This window comes from Danio rerio, chromosome 13, assembly GCF_052040795.2.
Source record: "Danio rerio strain M-AB ecotype USA chromosome 13, GRCz13ab, whole genome shotgun sequence".
NCBI classification, from domain to species: domain Eukaryota; kingdom Metazoa; phylum Chordata; class Actinopteri; order Cypriniformes; family Danionidae; genus Danio; species Danio rerio.
The window spans coordinates 5,952,501-5,971,582 of record NC_141033.1 but is presented as its reverse complement, the minus strand read 5'-3'; the positions used below and the strand labels follow the sequence as shown (position 1 = coordinate 5,971,582).

At 37.9% G+C, this 19,082-nt stretch overlaps 1 protein-coding gene and 2 long non-coding RNA genes across 3 annotated transcripts in view; 2 read left to right on the top strand and 1 right to left on the bottom strand.

The window, feature by feature from the left end:
* The first annotated feature begins 331 nt into the window (after positions 1-331).
* spred2b (sprouty related EVH1 domain containing 2b) overlaps positions 332-19,082 on the top strand; it is a 71,314-nt gene continuing 52,563 nt past the window's right edge. Inside the window, 1 exon segment of the mRNA NM_213234.1 lies at positions 332-714. Coding sequence (NP_998399.1) covers positions 689-714 — 26 coding nt within the window. The 5' untranslated portion in view covers positions 332-688.
* The window catches only part of LOC147840979 (uncharacterized), a 31,031-nt gene continuing 16,536 nt past the window's right edge, over positions 4,588-19,082 (top strand). The window contains exon 1 of the long non-coding RNA XR_015505734.1: positions 4,588-5,394. This is a non-coding gene — a long non-coding RNA (uncharacterized LOC147840979). The remainder of the gene's footprint in view (positions 5,395-19,082) is intronic.
* LOC147840980 (uncharacterized) lies at positions 9,397-15,046 on the bottom strand. The gene is made up of 3 exons (XR_015505702.1): positions 12,498-15,046; positions 11,139-12,410; positions 9,397-10,077 (listed from the first exon to the last, which is right to left on the bottom strand). It is a non-coding gene; the product is annotated as an uncharacterized LOC147840980 (long non-coding RNA).

The following is a 19,082-nucleotide window of genomic DNA, read 5'->3' as shown; positions in this document are numbered from 1 at the left end:
AAAAAAGAAGACAGAGTGAAAAAAAATACACAGCCTCAATCATTAAGAAAAAAGTTTGTCATAAGCTTTAAGAAACTTATTCTTCTTCTTATTTTTAATAAGCTTAAGAGATTAAATTTTGTACGAAATTTCAACAAGGAAAGTATTAAAAATAGGTATTGTTTTTAGAAACTTATTTTTGTGTATAAAAAATTTAAGTTCCCACTGATTTTAAAGGCATTTGGCCTGCAGTGTGACGTCATCGCTTCCGCCCTCTCTTCATCCTCCTCCTCCTCCTCCCGCTGCTGCTCTGCTCGCGCTGTTGCTGCACAATAATCCAACATGGAGTAATCAGAGATGGGGCTCGTCGGGGCCACCTCAGCTACAGCAACACTCCTTCCAGCTGCAGCGTTCTCGGAAATACACACCAGCACTCAAACCGGGGGAAACGATCCGAATTAAGGCTCTTTATTCCGAGATACTCCTCCATCAGCAACTGGTTAGGAAAAAAGGAGTGGAAAAAAAAAGAAAAGAAGCGAAAAAGCCATCAAGACGGAGACGAGGAGAGGAGAGGGAGCGACAAGAAGACAAACACACAGCCGAATGTGATGGATTATTTTGGGGGAAAAGAGACTGGAGTGAGGCGTGAAGATGACGAACAGACCGAGCGGACCCGCTGTGGGATTTATGTGTAGGTGAAACGAGAAAAATGATTGAAGAAACACACCCAAACGAGTAAGTACCTGGACAGAAATGCCTTGTTTTTTTAAAATGTGTGTCTTTGTGTGTTTGTTCGGGATGTTCGTCCGCCTGTCATGTGTTTTGGGGCTGTAAATCAGTCATGTGGAGATTGTGCTGGAAAAGTTTGGTGAAGTATTTGAGGGTGAAATGTGGAGTGGTATTGTCAGCGGACGGGGGGGATCGGGCCCTCTCCCACCGACAGACTTGACTGAAGGAAGGAAGGAGGGAGGGAGATGGAGTGGGGGTGGATCGGAAATATTTTGTAAAGGGATTTGATGTTTTTAAAGGCCCTTCCTTCAACATTCCTATGTGTTTGCACGTCACATGTTGTTTTGCGCAGCAGAGCCATTTTGTTTGTTTGTTTTTTTTAAAAACAAGTAAGCTTGCTTAAATATTTACTCCTGAAAAGCGAAATGAGTTCATGTTCTGCAAAGTGTGTCGGATGTATCCGCCAAATGTCCGTTTTTTTCTCCTCGCAGACGCTTTGAATCGTTCTCATTTGCATACAGTGCTTCATTCATAAAACAGCATTTGACTGTGTTAGCTCGGTGTCAACGCGTTTTATATTTGAGAAAGATTTAATGTTTAACCTTAAATTGAGTCTGTAAGCAACGTGGACACACGACTAACGTCGACACTTCCGAGATTTTTATGTGCAGATTTAATCGACGTTTTATCGTCAGTTAGGCCACGTACTGTTATTTGTCATCTCCTCGGCTTTATGTCCTAATATCGTGGCCCTCGGTGACAGAATGGCTGTCACACGTTAACAATAGCGTCCTCGCGGATGAATTGGAGTCAGTCTGCCAGCGCTTGTCAAACGGAAGGGCGAAGGGCAGAGGAGTTGTTGTTTGCGCTCATTCATAAAAGCTGTAACCTTCAGCCGCTCCATTCATTACTGCAGAGATCGCTCCAGCGATAAGCCGCGGTCGGCGCACGTCGAAAACACACGATCAAAACCACTTCACACGTGTGTGTGTGTGTGTGTGTGTATATGTGTGTGCGTCAATGCTGTGCTCAATACATAAACAAACAAGTGAAACTAAAATGTGAACTATGTGATAATAACCAAGCAGTCCATCAAGTTAATTACGGAGTACTGTAATGTCAAGTTAAAGTAATGTCATTACTTCCAAAAAGATTAGTTTACTACATTAGTCATTAGTCCTTGTTACCGCTTTGTGATTGTAAGGCATTTGGTTATAACGAGTTTAATAACTATATTCAGGATGCCTGTCACAATAATCAATCGACATATTATGATTGGGCATGTCTCTAACATGACATTTCATAGTATATATATATATATATATATATATATATATATATATATATATGTATATATATGAGGACCTTTGTTTGTAACATCAAAATAGGATCTAAATAATCTTAAGAATGCTAAATATGAACGTGTTTATTTCTATTTGCAATATTATGCTGTTATATAATCACTATATACAGTAACCAGTGGCAAAGCTGATCTCAAAATGACAATAATATCGCTTATCGCAACAATTTCTGTGATAATAGCCTATATCACGTAACAAAAATTCCTTATAGTAACAGGAAGACAATTTAACGAAGTTGCGTAAAGTGAAATTTCATATGTTGCAGGTCATGATTTTATTGTACAATACATAGAAATCACATCAATAATTTTTACCATTGCAATATATATTTGCAAATTCACAAATAACGCCAAATTACAATGACATTTACATTCTCACCTGTATCAAAGTTTATTATTGGGCATTTACCTAATAGGACATTTAATAGTGTTTGTGTGTGTGTGTGTGTATATATATATATATATATATATATATATATATATATATATATATATATATATATATATATATATATATATAATTATATATTTATATATATGTAAAATAGGACATTTGCCTGTTTAACATCAAAATAAAATCTAAATAATCTTAAGAATGATATCCCTACTGAAAAAAAAACAGCTTAAACCAGCCTTAAACCAGCCAAAATGATCCAAAAATGACAATAATATCAATTATCGCAACAATTTCTTTGACAATATATTGCATAACAAAAAAATCCTTATCATGACAACATTCAGACAATTCAATGAAATTGCGCAAAGTGAAATTTGATATGTTGCAGATCCTAAACTTATTGTACAATACATGGAAATCACCTCAATAATTTTGCCGTAGCAATATATATTTACAAATTCACAAATAACGCCACTTTACAATGACATTTACATTTTAGCTCATCTGTGTCAAAGTTTATAAATGGGCATTTACCTAATATCACATTTAATAGTATATAATAGGACATTTGCCTGTTTAATATCAAATTATAGAATCTAAATAATCTTAAGAATGATAAATTTGAACGTGTTTATGGCTATTTGCATTAATATGCTGTTATATAATCATTATATACAGTAACCTGTGGCATAAATGATCCCAAAATGACAGTAATATCACTTATCGCAATCATTTCTGTTTTAATATACTACAAAACAAAAATTCCTTATAGTATAGAAAATTTGATGAGAAATTAAAGTATGAGGTGATGTCAAATTAAAACAAAAAACGTTCACTGTAATAAAAATACTGGCTTCCACACAACTCCTTCATGTTGTCCCAACATAAATCAATCAAGTTAACTGAATTGTTTTTACAAATTTAAGTGGATTGAACATAATACATTTAAGTTACCCCAAAAACACTAAAGAATTACATTTATTCAGCCCGTTTTAGATAAGTAGTTTGAACAAGCAGCACAATTCATTTTTTGAGTGTTGATCTATTAGGCAGAAGCGTCAAAACTGTAAGATTTGATGTTTAAATCTTATAAATGTGATTTCTTTCACTGTTTTAGAGCACACCAGATTAACCTGAGCACTAACATACTGATAAAAAACATGTAAAAAACTTCATTTTAATTTCACAGACTTTTAAATGTGCATAATTATGAAAAATTAAGTTAGGTCAATTTACCATTTTTAAGTTACAATGGGTTTACCCAGTTTTTTTTAATTTAAATTTTAAATTTTTTTTATATATAAAGTAAGTCAACTTGTTTCTTTCAAAGCAACAAGTTTAATCAACTTCCACACTTTACAATATAAGACACTAGGGCTGCACAATATACGGTTTTAGCTTTGATATCACAATGTGTAAATATGCAACAGTCACATCACACAACGTGCAATGTGGAGTCAAGATTATAGGTATAACAGTTCAGGAAACATTAGTCATTTCAGCTTAACCATAATAAAGTGATCATATTATTGCTTGTGTTTTAAGGCAGTTTAAGCAAGTTTAAAATGTTTGTGCACAAGGATTCATTACTTTGGTTGCTTTAACAAAGATTAATGGTATTTAATTATTTACACAATGAAGAACATACAGCACATTGTTGTTATTTTTGTACACTGTAAAATAATCCTGGTTGTCTTAAATTTTTAAACTGAATCAAATAAACTTATAAGTCCATTGAATTTATATTATGTTAAACTGACTTAAACAGCTAAGAAATTTAAGTTAGAGCCTGATTAACTTAGTTTAATAATTTACAATGAATTACAAACATACACTGTACAAAATGCAGGGTTCCACACAATTCATTCATGTTGTCCCAACACGAATTAAGTTCACTCAACACTTTTAACACATTTATGTACATTGAACATAAAAAAATAAGTTGTTATAAAAATAATCTTAAAAATTGTGTTGTTGCTTATTTTAAATACATTTTTTTGAGTGTACGGTGTCATGACTAACTGATAGCATTTTTACAGTCTAGATGTGTACTGTTAGACTTCTTTATTTGTGTATTTGTTTATTATAGTTTATGCAGATGCACTCCCCTACAAAACCATCCCATCAATCTAAAATTATTAAGTTCTCATGAAATATTGCAATATAAATCATAGAAAATCAAAATATCGAAATGTACGTTTTTTACAATATCGTTTAGCCACATAAGACAAGTATTTTGTGTCATTTAATGTATTTACTAACATAAACAATACGTTCATTAAATTTAATATGTTTGTTGACGTTAGGTAATAAAAATACAGTCGTTCAATGTTAATTCACTATAATACTTTTTACAGCGTAGTCAATTTTTATTTTTAGTTACTGTAATCTAGATACGTCAGAGAGTAATGTTAGTTCTGCGCATTAACTAATGTTCACACACAATTTTTAATTTTATTAATGCATTAGTACATGTTGAAGTATGATCTTCAAGCCTTATTTTGTTTCTGTTGGTAAATACATTAACCCATATTGTAATGTTACCAAAGTAACTAATACTTTTTTTAAACAGTATAACTACTTGTCCAATCTCATCTGATATATTTATTGACACGCTCACTTGATCTGTAGCAATAATTAACCTTAATGTCTTAATGAATGGCGAGTCCTCTATGTTACACTTGCTCGCTCAGCAGTTTTCGAGCCTTATGCCTTTCTTTCTATTAATTCGATGTAATATTGGTCATGTTAGCCATTTAATACCCTCTAAGAGGATGTTGGACTGTATTGCTTTCCCTGGCTTTTGACCGGAAAAATAAAAGAGCTTTACTTAAATCTGCTTATTCTGATCGGATTGTGATTTTTTTTATAGATTTTTTGAAGCTTAGTAAATCGAGGATTGACCATTGTTATGCCTCTGTGACCAGAAGTGTACACTCACTGGCCACTTTAATAGGTACACCTTACTAGGACCAGGTCGGACCCCCTTTTGCTTTCAGAACTGCCTTAATCCTTCGTGGCATAGATTCAGCATGGTACTGGAAATATACCTCAGAGATTTTGGTTCATATTGTCATGATAGCATCACGCAGTTGCTGCAGATTTGTCAGCTGCGCATCCATGATGCAAATCTCCCGTTCCAACACATCTCAGAGGGGCTCTATAGAATTGAAGTCTGGTGATTGTGGAGGCCATTTGAGTACAGTGAACTCATTGTCATGTTCAAGAAACCAGTCTGAGATGATTCGGGTTTTATGACATGACGCATTATCTTGCTGGAAGTAGCCATCAGAAGATGGGTAAACTGTGGTCATAAAGGGAAGGACATGGTCAGCATCAATATTCAGGTAGGCTGTGGCATTGACACGATGCTCAGTTGGTACTAATGGGCCCAAAGTGTGCCAAGAAAATATCCCCCACACCATTACACCACCACCACCAGTAGTAGGACGATGGACCCATTCTTGAGCCTTGAGTAGTATGATGATTATTTGTTCATTAATCGAAAAATGTTAATTGTAATGAGTTAAAATGTTTCAGTTAATTGAGATTTTCATTTTAGGCCAAATCGCACAGCTCTACACGAGGGTGAATATCTTCGATTTCAACTGATTTGAGATTTCAACAAATCTATCAAACTATCATAGAAGTGTAGCGATCCAAAGTTTGTCAGCTGGCTGACAGATTTCCATTTCAGAGCTCAAGAAGTCTTTCTCTTCTTCCTACGTCTCATTATCAGACGTCCTGCCCTTCTTATTAATGCGTTTTACATCCTGTGGAAAAGACACAAGCGCCAAAGGCTCCAATCTTAGAGGCTGTTTGTTTTTGTTTTTTTAATCTGATTGTTTCCTTAAATGTTTTCTTGGTCAAGCCAAGTAGTAAAATGTGATGGTTTATTTGTGAAGGCCAGTTTTGCAGTTGTAAAGCGGCCTGTCCAAACACTGCTCCCGCTCCCTCAGGAGAATGAAAGCGTTGTCAACTTCTCACCCCATCCGAGGTCCTGCTGAGAAGGGGAACACAGATAGCTCTTCTGTCACGGCCCAGACAGGAAGCCATTATCTGCGCTTTATTGAACCTGTTGTTCTGTTTCATTCAATCAGCCACCCCCCCGCCCCCACCCGAAAAGCATACCGGAGCCAAATGAGGGCTTGTGAATTTCACCGCTCTCATATGGAAATGCGCATGTGTCCAGCGGATGTCCAGTCAACTGCACAAGCTCTTTTATTCAATGTGCTTCCACAGCCCAGTGACCAGCCGTTCAAAAATAAGCTGACGGATAATGAGGAGAGGGACTTTTGCCAACACACGTTCACAAGACGGGCGATAAAAGCGGCCACATGTCATAGTGTGTTGTTAAAGGGGATCTATTATGCAAAAATCATTTTTAAAAGGGGTTTAAACACAGTTGTTCAGTGAAAGTGTGTGAATATAACCAGCTTCTAATGCTACAAATGTATTAACTCTATTTTTATGATCACACTTCATATAAACAGTCTGTAGAAACATTTTGATTGACATACTCTCTTTGTACGTGTCATCAGAAATCGAAAGCCCCACCTAATAGTGATGATCTCCACCTCATTGGCATAGACAGCCCTGAGTGAGAAGCAGCCGTCTGCTGTTTGTTTTGAATCTGCCGCTATGCTCACAGTCATTTGTAGCTCCGCCTTTTTTTAAAAAGAGCACAATCTCATTTGAATTTAAAGCGACAGTCACCAAAAGGACACAATTCGGAGCCTAATGCTGTGTTCACACCAGACGCGGAACGCGCAGATAAATCACGCTATTCGCGCATAAATAGCCGCATGAACATTTGAGTTTACTCGCTTCATTTGCGCGTCAAACCCCGCTTCATTGGCGTGTCAAATTCACTTCAGAACAGATGCGGATTCGCGTGATGGGCAGGGCTTCTGTCTGCCCGAAGACTCTAGCTTCATAGCTAAATGGCTAACATGGATTTTATGAAGAAAATAACAGTGTTTATGTGCTTTATGAAGACTGAAAAACAGTGTCGATACGTTTAGGGTCGTGTCTGAGTCCACTACATCCTTTCAGAGGTGCATCCAGCTCTGTGAGCTCATAAACTCCTCCAGAAACTTAACCTGGATGATGGAGGCTTTCAGCGGTGCTTCTGACTGAGCCAAGCCCAGTTTGATGAACTGTTGTCGGTGAAGGCTGGAGGATTTCCCTCGGAACACCGACAACAGGTTCTATGCCCCCACAAGAGCAAGCTTCTGATGGTTAACGCGGCGCGAATGTATGCTGAAGTTCAGATTTTCGAACTCAAGAGATTCGCGCAAAACGCTCGTTAAGCGAGTCAAACGCGCAAAACGCTCAATTCGCCCCGCGCCATTCGCACGTATCGCGCCGGATGTCTATTCGTCCGTTTGCATTGACTTAACATGTAAATCACTCACGCTTGACGCACGTTCCGCGTCTGGTGTGAACGCAGCATAAAAGGGGCAGTTTCAAAGACTAATAAAACATTATTTGTGAGGCCCAAACTTAGTCCTGTAGGGCAGGTGTCCTGCAGGTTTTAGCTCCAACTTGGCTCAAAACACCTGTGCGGATGTTGTTAGAAAGCCTAGTAAGTGCTTGATTAGCTAGCCTAGGTGCGTCTGATTGGGGTTGGAACTAAACTTTGCTGGATACAGGCCCTCCAGGACTGAGATTGAGCACCTAATGCTTTAGGGCAGGGCTATTCAATTAGTTTGTCATGGGGGCCGGTTTATGAAAAGCCTCCTAAACGAAGGGCCGGAGAGATGTGACTTGGTATGTGAGTGATAACACAACAGCATATAAGAGCCCGTATGCTGTGTTTTCCCTAAGACACCCACGTTGGCTTTTTTTACATTAAAATGTTAATATATTGTATTTTGAAACTACATAATATCACTGCATTGTACAATAGACTTTTTTTTTTTATAGACAAATGTTGTATTTCAGAGCACAACAAAAGCAGTGCATTGCTTAAGTAGGCTTCTTCTACATTCAGACACATTCATATATTATTTTTTGAACTGCATAACAATTAGGGATGCAACAATTATAGATTTTGGTTGTACGATTATATTGTCTGAAGTAGAGCTGCACGATTCTGGCTAAAATGAGAATCACGATTTTTGGGGGTTAAAAAAAGGATCACGATTCTCTCACGATTCTGTAGATGTAAAATAAATTTGAGTTGGCAATTATTGTTGTTTTTTTCTCAAACATATGGTAAAACAACAATAGTAATATAACGTGTAGATCTACTGGTTTCTATAATTAATTCTATTCTACTTATAATAATTCTGATGTTAAATTATGCTATAGTTAATCCGGTGTGCGTGCATATTAAAAACGCTGTACATACTTGGAACTAGCGCACAGATGGCAACTTGGCATAACTTTGTTTAATTGCATTAGTTTCGTTTTCTTCGGTGCAACAGAAATGCGGCTTAGAGAAGCCTTTACGATTAATTAACTGTGACGAATTAAAGCACAGTTAAAAGTAGGGCTGTGCAATATGGACAAAATAATCATATTGCGATTTTATTTGCGATTTTGGCAACTCTTTTTGCTTTTTCAAACAAGCTACATACAATTCAAATGCATTCAGTGCACAAGAAGTGCATAACAAAACTATTGAGTCAGTAATTTCTTTGTGCCAATTTGACCCTTTCCCATAAGGCACGGTGCTTGCAAATGCTTGAACAATGGATACTAGTTTAGTCTGTTTGGGCTGGCTTTGATGTGTGCTTTTGTTTGTTTCGATGGACTTTGTCAAGATGCATTGATCATTCAGTTTTTTATGACACTGTTTTAAGTGTTGGATCAGATTTGTAGTATTGCTCTGTTTCACAAGTCTTGAAAATTGCCTTGCTCTGTGACACATCCTCTCTCCTGAATCCAAAATACTCCAAAATGACTGTTGTTGAATCTCTCCTTGGCACCAAATCATTTTTATTTTGACCTGCATCCATATTTTATGTTCATTCCTCCTGCTCGCCTATTCGGTTCTCCCACTCAACTTCGTCATGCGCAGATTGAGCTGGTTAACATAAAAGTTATAATTGCCTGGTGCGCTACGTCAGCTCTGATTGGTTAACATATTAATATCATGCGCACGAGAACATATTCTGAATAAAATTTAAAATAAATTAGTAGATAAAAATTGCAGCCTTTTGCGATGTAGAAATTGCGTGTGCTTGAGTTGCAAATTTTTTAATTTTTAAATTTTTTTTTTTGCGATTGCGATTAATTGCACAGCCCTAGTTAATAGTGAAATCAACTAATCGTTGCATCCCTATTGACAATATCAATGCATAGTACAAAAGGCCTTTTCTACAAGCACATCCAAATGTTTTCAGCTGCTCGCGCCACTCGCTTACGGTGACTCACGCTCTGCGCAGCCTCTGCAGCTCATGCTGTATTAAATAGTTGCACGTCACTTCATAACTGTAGCAGCCGTTTTTTGACTGAACTAAATTTATTTTGGATGTCTTGGTCACACTATTTAGAGGGTCGAAACAAATTGCCTTAGGGGGCACCAATTGAATGCGTACCCTGATATAAACCTGTTTACAATTCTAAAATGCGTGGTGATGTGGTGCATCTGTTGTGCGACCCCCTTTACGATGATTTTGCTGCGGACAGTTACAACCCTTTTAGCATTCTTGTTGAAACTCACACTGCTAGCGATCAAAGATTCATGTTAATTTGGCAAGCTGAACGCATTCTGTACTGTACAGGAGACACAGAGGAGATTGATTGACAATGGTCTACAGCCAGTCAGGACGCAGAACACAATGTGCTGTAAAAAAAAGCACGTCAAATTGCACTAAAAACATCAGCGAAACTGCGAGGCCGCGAAAAGTGAACCACGTTATAGCGGATCACTGTACTGGACTTTATTTGGTAAAAGTGATTTCATCATAGTTTATGAGCCTCAAAGAAAACGTATAACCTACTCCGATGTGTACGTTTTTCAAAATGTATGCATGCACATCTTGACTTGGTTTCACATTAAGCACTTTTTTTAAGCAATAATCCAAAATGCACATTAAAAAGAGGTGGATGGAAACATACTTATGTTGGTTGTTTCCAAAGTCAGGATTCAAGCTGAATTGAATATTGAAAGGAATGAGACACCTGGACATGGACAATGGGTTTGGCATTACTTTCCACCATTATTTAGCACTCTTTGTGTTCTTTTTGGCCTTGAGGGTTGGTTTTTCCCCTTCTCAGGTTGAGAATATAGTTGATATGACGCTTAGAGGAGCAGATCTATGCTCAATTGCACTGTATGTTACTCTGTTTTTAGCCAGATGTCATTCATTCATTCATTTTCTTGTCGGCTTAGTCACTTTATTAATTCGGGGTCGCCACAGCGGAATGTGCTGTCGCCTCACAACAAGAAGGTCGCTGGTTCGAACCTCAGCTCAGTTGGCGTTTCTGTGTGGAGTTTTCATGTTCTTCCTGCCTTTGAGTGGGTTTCCTCCGGGTGCTCCGGTTTCCCCCACAGTTCAAAGACATGCGGTACAGGTGAATTGGGTAGGCTAAATTGTCCGTAGTGTATGAGTGTGTGTGTGAATGTGTGTTTGGATTTCCCAGAGATGGGTTGCGGCTGGAAGGGCAACCGCTGCGTAAAAACTTGCTGGATAAGTTGGCGGTTCATTCCGCTGTGGCGACCCCGGATTAATAAAGGGACTAAGCCGACAAGAAAATGAATGAATGAATGTAATTTTCACCTTTGAAATAAAGGTAACCAGTCTAAGGAATTGTACAAAATACAATAAGTGTGCGCCTAAAACGAAGCGTATAGCTGCATGATAAACAGAATCTAGTTTTCTGAGTGGAGTAGCGGCTGCGTGCATATATAGAGGATCACCATAATCAATTATAGACAGAAATGTACTCTCTACTTATTTCTTATGGGCCTTATAAAGAAAACAATTTTTTGACCGGTATACGAAACCTAATTTTGGCCTGAGCTTTTTCAATAACTTGTCAATGTGTATATCAAAGGCTAATCTCTGGTCAATCCAAATACCTAGATATTTGGAGGAGCAAACTCTTTGTATTTGTGCACTGTTCAAAGATGTAATTGTAACAGTTGATTCATTGTAATGGATGAAGTATACACAGAAGAGAGTCTTGTGTTTCCCGTTCCCTCAGTTTTGTTGCTGGCTGTAAGCAGGGCCAGGCCGGGTTACACAGACCTTATCTGAGGAAGTAACAGTCTGCGCTTATCAGGTTTGGTGCAACTGTTTAACCCACCTGCCAAATTGGGCGGAAACCGCTCTCCCCCACATTCACATATTTGCTTTTCATCTCTCAGTCAGGGCTTTTCTTTTAGTTTCTTTTTATGTGTATGTGTGTGTGTGTGTGTGTGCCCTGTGGGGTGCCAAGGCTTCAGCTTTAAGACAAATGGTTCATAGACTGCTTTTATCCGAATATGAATGGTAAAAACACACAGCGATTGAACTCGATGACTCTAATGCCCTGTTTACATCTGGTTTGGTACATCTTTTGTTTTGGTTGATCAGATAACAGACGGGCAGGTTTACACCTGGTTTTGCAATCCGCCTATTTTATTCAATTGTTTTCAGATTCATTCAGTACCCATATTTCTTTGAAAGAAGTGTCTGTGTGTGGGTTTATGGTTGATATACCTGATATTTGATATACACTCTCTGGCCACTTTATTAGGGACACCTGTCCAAGTACTTGTGATTGACTGATTAGAAATTTGCTTTAGCAGCTTAATGCATTGGGGCATGTAGACATGGTCAAAAAGATCTGCTGCAGTTCAGACCGAGCATCAGAACGGGGAAGAAAGGCGATTAAAGTGACTTTGAATGTGGCATGGTTGTTGGTACATGGCTGGTCTGAGTATTTCAGAAACTGCTGATCTACTGGGATTTTCACGCACAACCATTTCTAGGGTTTACAGACAATGGTCTGAAAAAGAGGAAATATCCAGTGAGCTGCAGTTCTGTGGTCGCAAATGCCCTGTTGATGCCAGAGGTCAGAGGAGAATGGCCAGACTGGTTCCAGCTGACAGAAAAGCAAAGTAGTTTCCATCCAAAACTGCGAATCAACTTTATGTGCAAAAAAAAATTTTTCGCATGGGAGACGTGCGAATAAAGCAGCGATTCCATCCAACGAGTCAAAGTGAACAAAATTGTCACTTCCTGATAAACTGATGCCAAATATCAACAATAAAAACAGAATTTGCTGCGATAAGGGAAGCTGCGTTATTTAATAAACGACTTACACCTCAGAAGACAATCCTAACATGCAGTGAACACGCGGAGGCGTTTGAAGATGTGAGACGCGGAGCACAGACGCTCTTGATTCTGGAGGTCATCAATAATATAATAACACTAATACTAAGATGGTTAAGGCATTTTAGAATGACCAAAACAACATTTCAGATGCTTTACAAAGTGCTCAGCCTGCTGGTTTGTCCATTCACACACATTTTTATCATCAAAGTCACATGACCTTTTATAGTGCGCATACTGGAACTTGTGCGATAAAAGTGTTTCCATCGTAGTTTATGCGCATCTTTTCTTATCGAATAAAAAGTTTATCCTACTTAGTTATGTGCATATGTTTTTTTTTTTTATTCGCATCTTGGCATTTCCATCAACTGATTTTTTTAATGCGCAAATGTGAAATGCGCATAAAAATAGGTAGATGGAAACATAGCTATGATATAGCTAAACTATAGCTGAGATATGTAGAAGAGCATCTCTGAATGCACAACACGTCCAACCTTGAGGCAGATGGGCTACAGCAGCCGAAAACCACACCCGGTGCCACTCCTGTCAGATAAGAACAGAAAACTGAGGCTACAATTCACACAGACTCACCAAAACTGGACAATAGAAGATTGAAGAAACGTTGCCTGGTCTGATGAGTCTTGATTTCTCCTGCAACATTCAGATGGTGGAGTCAGAATTTGGCGTCAACAACATGAAAGCATGGATCCATCCTGCCTTGTAACAACGGTTCAGGCTGCTGGTGGTGGTGTAATGGTGTGGGAGATATTTTCTTGACACACTTTAGTACCAATTGAGCATCAATGCTACATCCTACCTGAGTATTGTTGCTGACCATGTCCATACCTGACCACAGTGTACCCATCTTCTGATGGCTACTTCCAGCAGGATAACGTGCCATGTCTTAAAGCGCGAATCATCTCAGACTGGTTTCTTGAAGATGACAATAAGTTCATTGTACTCAAATAACCTCCACATTCACCAGATGTCAATCCAGTAGCTCACCTTGAAGATGTGGTGGAACGGGAGATTGGCATCATGGATGTGCAACCGACAAATCTGCAGCAACTGCATGATGCTATCATGACAATATGAATAAAAATCTCAGAGGAATATTTCCAGTACCGTTTTGAATCTATGCCAAATAGGATTAAAGCAGTTCTAAAGGCAAAAAGTGGGTGCAGTCCGGTAGTAGTAAGGTGTACTTAGTTATGTGGCCGGTGAGTGGATCTATGTGTGTAAAGTTTTAATGTTAGTTTTATTATGTTCATTGTTAGGATTTCTATTAACATCCAAAGCTTGCAGTTTGTTACTTCCACCTAAATGGATCAATGATTTTTGTTCACGCCACATATTTCAGTTTCTCATCAAATCTACTGACCAATCAAACGCTCTCTAGTATATGATATGCCCCGCCCCCTTCAAGATGCTTCTCATTCGATGCGCTTGGGCTCAGCCACTGACACTGGCAGAGTTGTGATGAAACAAAACGCTATTGGCTGTTTTTTAAAGGGGAGGAGCTACTATGTTCCATCTTCTCTTCTTTTTTAGTTGAGATTATGCCAAACATTGAGTAAATAATGCACATTTTAAAGCACTTCACAGGACCCTTAAGTTGAGATAGCAGAGCTCACTCTAGCTGATAGAGAGGCTACATGATTGTGTCCCATCCCCCAGAATTCACGTGTTTGCCCGAGAAAGAGAGAGAGAGAGAGACAGAGAGAGAGAGAGAGAGAGAGAGATCCACTGACTGCACTAAGTGTTGCAACACTCATGTGATAAATGTCATGTGTTCATATGTCTACTGAACGTCCGCTGCACCACTGGACTGAATAGCTGTATTCCTGTCCATATTCTGCTCTTTCACAACTATGATGCAATGTGGTGCCTGCATTTTGCCCTCTTCTTTACATCGACAAATGCTTAGAAATATTCAGACCAACAATTAAGGAACCAAATTGCATCATTAGTTGTAAAGGGGAGAACTGCTGCAATGGGTTCTCCATATTGGGCACGAGGATACAAAAACAAAGTATGCCGCTCTTAATAGCCATTCAGTTGCATAATACTGTCTCATAGACATGATTATGATTATGGCATCATATCTGGACACTTTATTAGAAATGAAAGTGATTTGAACTGAATTTCCAGCATCTTAGAGTGTAACCCCTGTTGGTATTTTGTTTGCTTTTTTAGGTTTATTTCATATGAAAGATTGTGCATACTTTGATTTACGTTAGTGGAAAAAGGCTGGTTTTAGATATTTTTTGAAGAGTAGTGTTGTAAATACATTTTCCATCTCTAGAACATAAAATAAAATAAAACATAAAATAATAAATCAATTAAAAATATAAAAAATAATAAAATGGAAAATAATAATGAAAATAATATTATTAATTATAATATTAATAATAATAATAATAATAATAATATTGAAAATAATATTGACAATAATAAAATAATATTACTAATAAATAATAATAATAACAATAATAATAAAAATAATATTACTAATAGAATAATAATAATATTATTATTATTATTATTATTTTTATTATTATTATTATTATTATTATGAGCTTATTAACCCCCAAATTGTGCATCTTATTACATTTGATAAAAGTGCATATAAGTACATAAGTACATAATAGCTTCCTTACCTAATCTTTGTGATAACTTGATAGCTCTGCAATTATTATTATTCTTTATTTTTTATAGTGGGTCACGGTGGCACTGTAAGTAGCATGATTTCCTCACAGTAAGAAGGTCACTGTTTCGAGCCCCGGCTGGGTTACTTGGCATTTATGTGTGTGTGTATTTATATACTCCTCTGGGTGCTTTGGTTTTCCGCATAGTCCAAACAGTCCAAACTCCATAGGTGAAGTAAATAAGCTAAATTGTTTGTAGTGTATGTGTGTGTGAATAAGTGTGTATGGGTGTTTTCCAGTGATGGGTTGAGGCTGAATGGGGAAAGACTGTAAAAATATGGACGTAGTATCCGCGACATCAACCAAAGGTTTCTAAACAGCGCAAATAAAGCTTTGTTCGTGAGTCATCGCATCGACCGGGAATAACTAAAAAAGGGCAAAGAGGCGGAGCTACAGATGCCTGATAGCATTTTGCTTATAGGCTTTTCTTTGGGAGAAACACTTAATACTTCATTACCTGCGACTCATTTGACCTCCTCTTCCTCATCCTCTCACGTTCTGACCACATGTGCTCAGTTGTATATTATATCAATAAAGTGTTTAGACTTTTATAAACTGTTGTAATACATTGAGCTATAAAGCATTGTTCTTATTCCTCTACAAGAGGAAAACAAGAAATACTTCCAAATATATACTTCAAATAAATGCAAGGCTATTGATGAAATCCAGGCGTAACACTATGACAACTTTTCAGATGACAGTTCTAGAGCCTACGGCTAATCAATCTGTCAGATTCTGGAGTGCTGTACAGGTCTAAAGAACATTATAAATGATAAATTATCCTAAATAAAACAAATACATTTATAGATATGATATATAAGTATATAATTTCATGCTATATTATCTGATAATTTTAGGAAATAATTCCAAAAAGCAACTGACTGGAAATCCACATAAAACAACACAAAAAATATGATGTATATGCAAGTTCAGCGGCTAATCAGCCGGAATGACGTGACAGTGACCAGCAAGACATAGCTGTCACTCAAGTGGCCACGCCCTTAATTATGCGGACTTAATATAACTCATTATAAAGGAAACGGATGAGTTATAAAAAAATCACCCCCCCTTAAATATACACCAAAATCATTGTTTGTACCAGGCTGTAAACATGTTTTTCTGTTGTAAAGTTGGCCATTTTAACATTGGGGTCAGTAGAAATGTCAGGGCTCAACAATAAGGAGTGCCCGGTGGCCTAGGACGTGCGTGTGAGACACTTGGGACAGTAGACAGGATCATTACTGGCCCAATTAGGACAGTGCTGCCTTGTCACTATAGTTTAATTTGACTGTGACTTTTTGTCAATTGCATGCATTTTAAGTTTTTAAATGCTATCTTCTCTGTGATGTCGTAGATACTATATTGCTTTTCGGTTCCTCTTGATATTTTGAGCATGCTGTTTTTTCCCCATAACCTAAGCTGCGTCCCAAATGGCACACTATGCACTCATGCACTATGTACTTCTGCACGTACACACTCAACAGTATAGTATATGTGTTTAGTGTCGTCCTAAATGGCACACTAAAGTTTTTTTTCCTAAGCGGAAATTCAAACCGTTTCCATGATGACGTTTGACAGTCGCCAAATCAGTGAAATAAACGACCGAAATATCAAATAATACTTGTCGTGAGTATAACCACATTCACCATCTGGAGGCGCTGTAATCACTCTCGTAGGAGAATTTTGCTTTCACCATCCAAAATAAATAAAGTTGTCCAACATGTGTGCCCGATAGCTCCGCCCCTTCCGCTACGTGAGCAAACACTGCAGTCGTTGAGTGTGTGAAGTGTCCATCATTACACACTTCATTTAACCAGCTGAATCAGTGCATCATCCGGGTAATTAAAGTGCTCATTATTTTTAGAGTTTTCAGTGTGAACGCACTACTTACACTATTTATACTACAAAATGGCGTAGAATAGTGCATAAGTATGCGATTTGGGACGCAGCTCTGGTGACGATCAGTATAATGAAGAAACGGCAACATGGCGACAACATCACATTATAAGGCAAGTCAGCCACCTTTTGTTAAATAACTTCGAACTGCAATAAAATACCTCCACATTTTCCATACCGCTCTTATTGTTTGCATAACACTAAGAATTTTGCTCATTAACATTTTATTAACTTTTGAAATGCTAGATTCACAGACGTTGTTTTTGACACATTATTTAAAATATGTGGCTTTAAAAAAAAGCTATTAACTTTTTTTTTTTTTTTTTTTTTTGGTGGGGCCAGTAAAAATTTTGGCAGGGCAAGTAAAAATCTAAATCACTGGCCCGGTCGGATCAGTAGAAAAAATCCTTAGCGTTGAACCCTGAATGTGCTCTATTAGAGCGGAATTTCGATGAGTGGCAGTTTCAGTTACTTCAGTATTAGCTTCACGAGGGAGTGCTTGATGTTGCCCCTTGTGATAAAAAATATACGGGGGCTAATAATTCAGGACGGCTAATAATTCAGAATTTCCATAAAAACATTTAGTCACCAGACACTTTACTTTTGAGACAACTGGATTCCAAACAACTTCAAAATGCCTCTCTTGTCTTCATTGACGACTCTCTTTCTCTCTTTTCCTGAACGCATTGAAGCGATCTCGAGGACCAGCTCTTGATGATTGATGCTTAAGACGTAGGTGTTTCCACAGCGCGCCGGCTCCAAGTCAGCATGCGTGTAGGTGTGCTGTTTGATGTAAAGGGGGCCACAGTAACTCAACTGCGCCGGTTCATGTTCGGTTGAGCCCACACCCTGCGCATGTGTGTGTGTGGGTGGTGCTGGTCGTAGCTTTAGCTGGAGGTGTAGGCGAGTTGGAGCGTACGGGGATGATATTCTCCGTGCTGTAGGCCGCCGGCTCCAGGCTGAAATGGCTGCTTGCGGATGACTCACACTCCACACTGTTTTGTCAAGGAGACTGAATCATAGAGTGTGTGAAAAAAAGGGAGGCTGGAGCTTTTGTGGATGCAGACATGCTCGGCGTCGGTCCTACTAAGAGCGTTTTGGAGACGCGTTTGCCCCGCTAGATGCGCAGAGATGCCGGAGAACAGCCGGTAAGCCACACCGTACAGGCATTGAGGTAAAGTTGGTTTTATATTGGCACATTCATTCAGTGATGACTTGTGAAGTGCTCACTACTGGGGCTGCACGATATTGGACAAATCTGATGTTGTGGTATTTTATCTTTCTGCCATAAATATTTCAATATTTTTATGAATATTTATTGTGGACATCATGGACATCGCAATTACTCTGGACAAACCAAATGCATTTGTTAAAGTGTTTGAGCAGACTTGCTAATTCTCAACACCTGTCCAATGGAGGCATGGAAAATAAAACAAATACATATACACAATGTTGCAAATGTTTACATTAAAGGTGCGTTAGGTGATTGTTTTTAGAAACATTTTTTGTTGTGCTGGGTAAAAGTCTCTTCACATTCCAGTTAGAGCTGCACGATTCTAGCTAAAATGAGAATGGTGATATTTTTTCATTTGTATTTTTTATTTTTTTGCTTGAAATCACGATTTTCTCACGATTCTATATACAGTTGAAACCAGAAGTTTACATACACTAAAAAAAATTAACATAACCATTTTATTTATGTCTGATGGTAAATCATACTAAATGTTTACTATTTTAGGTCC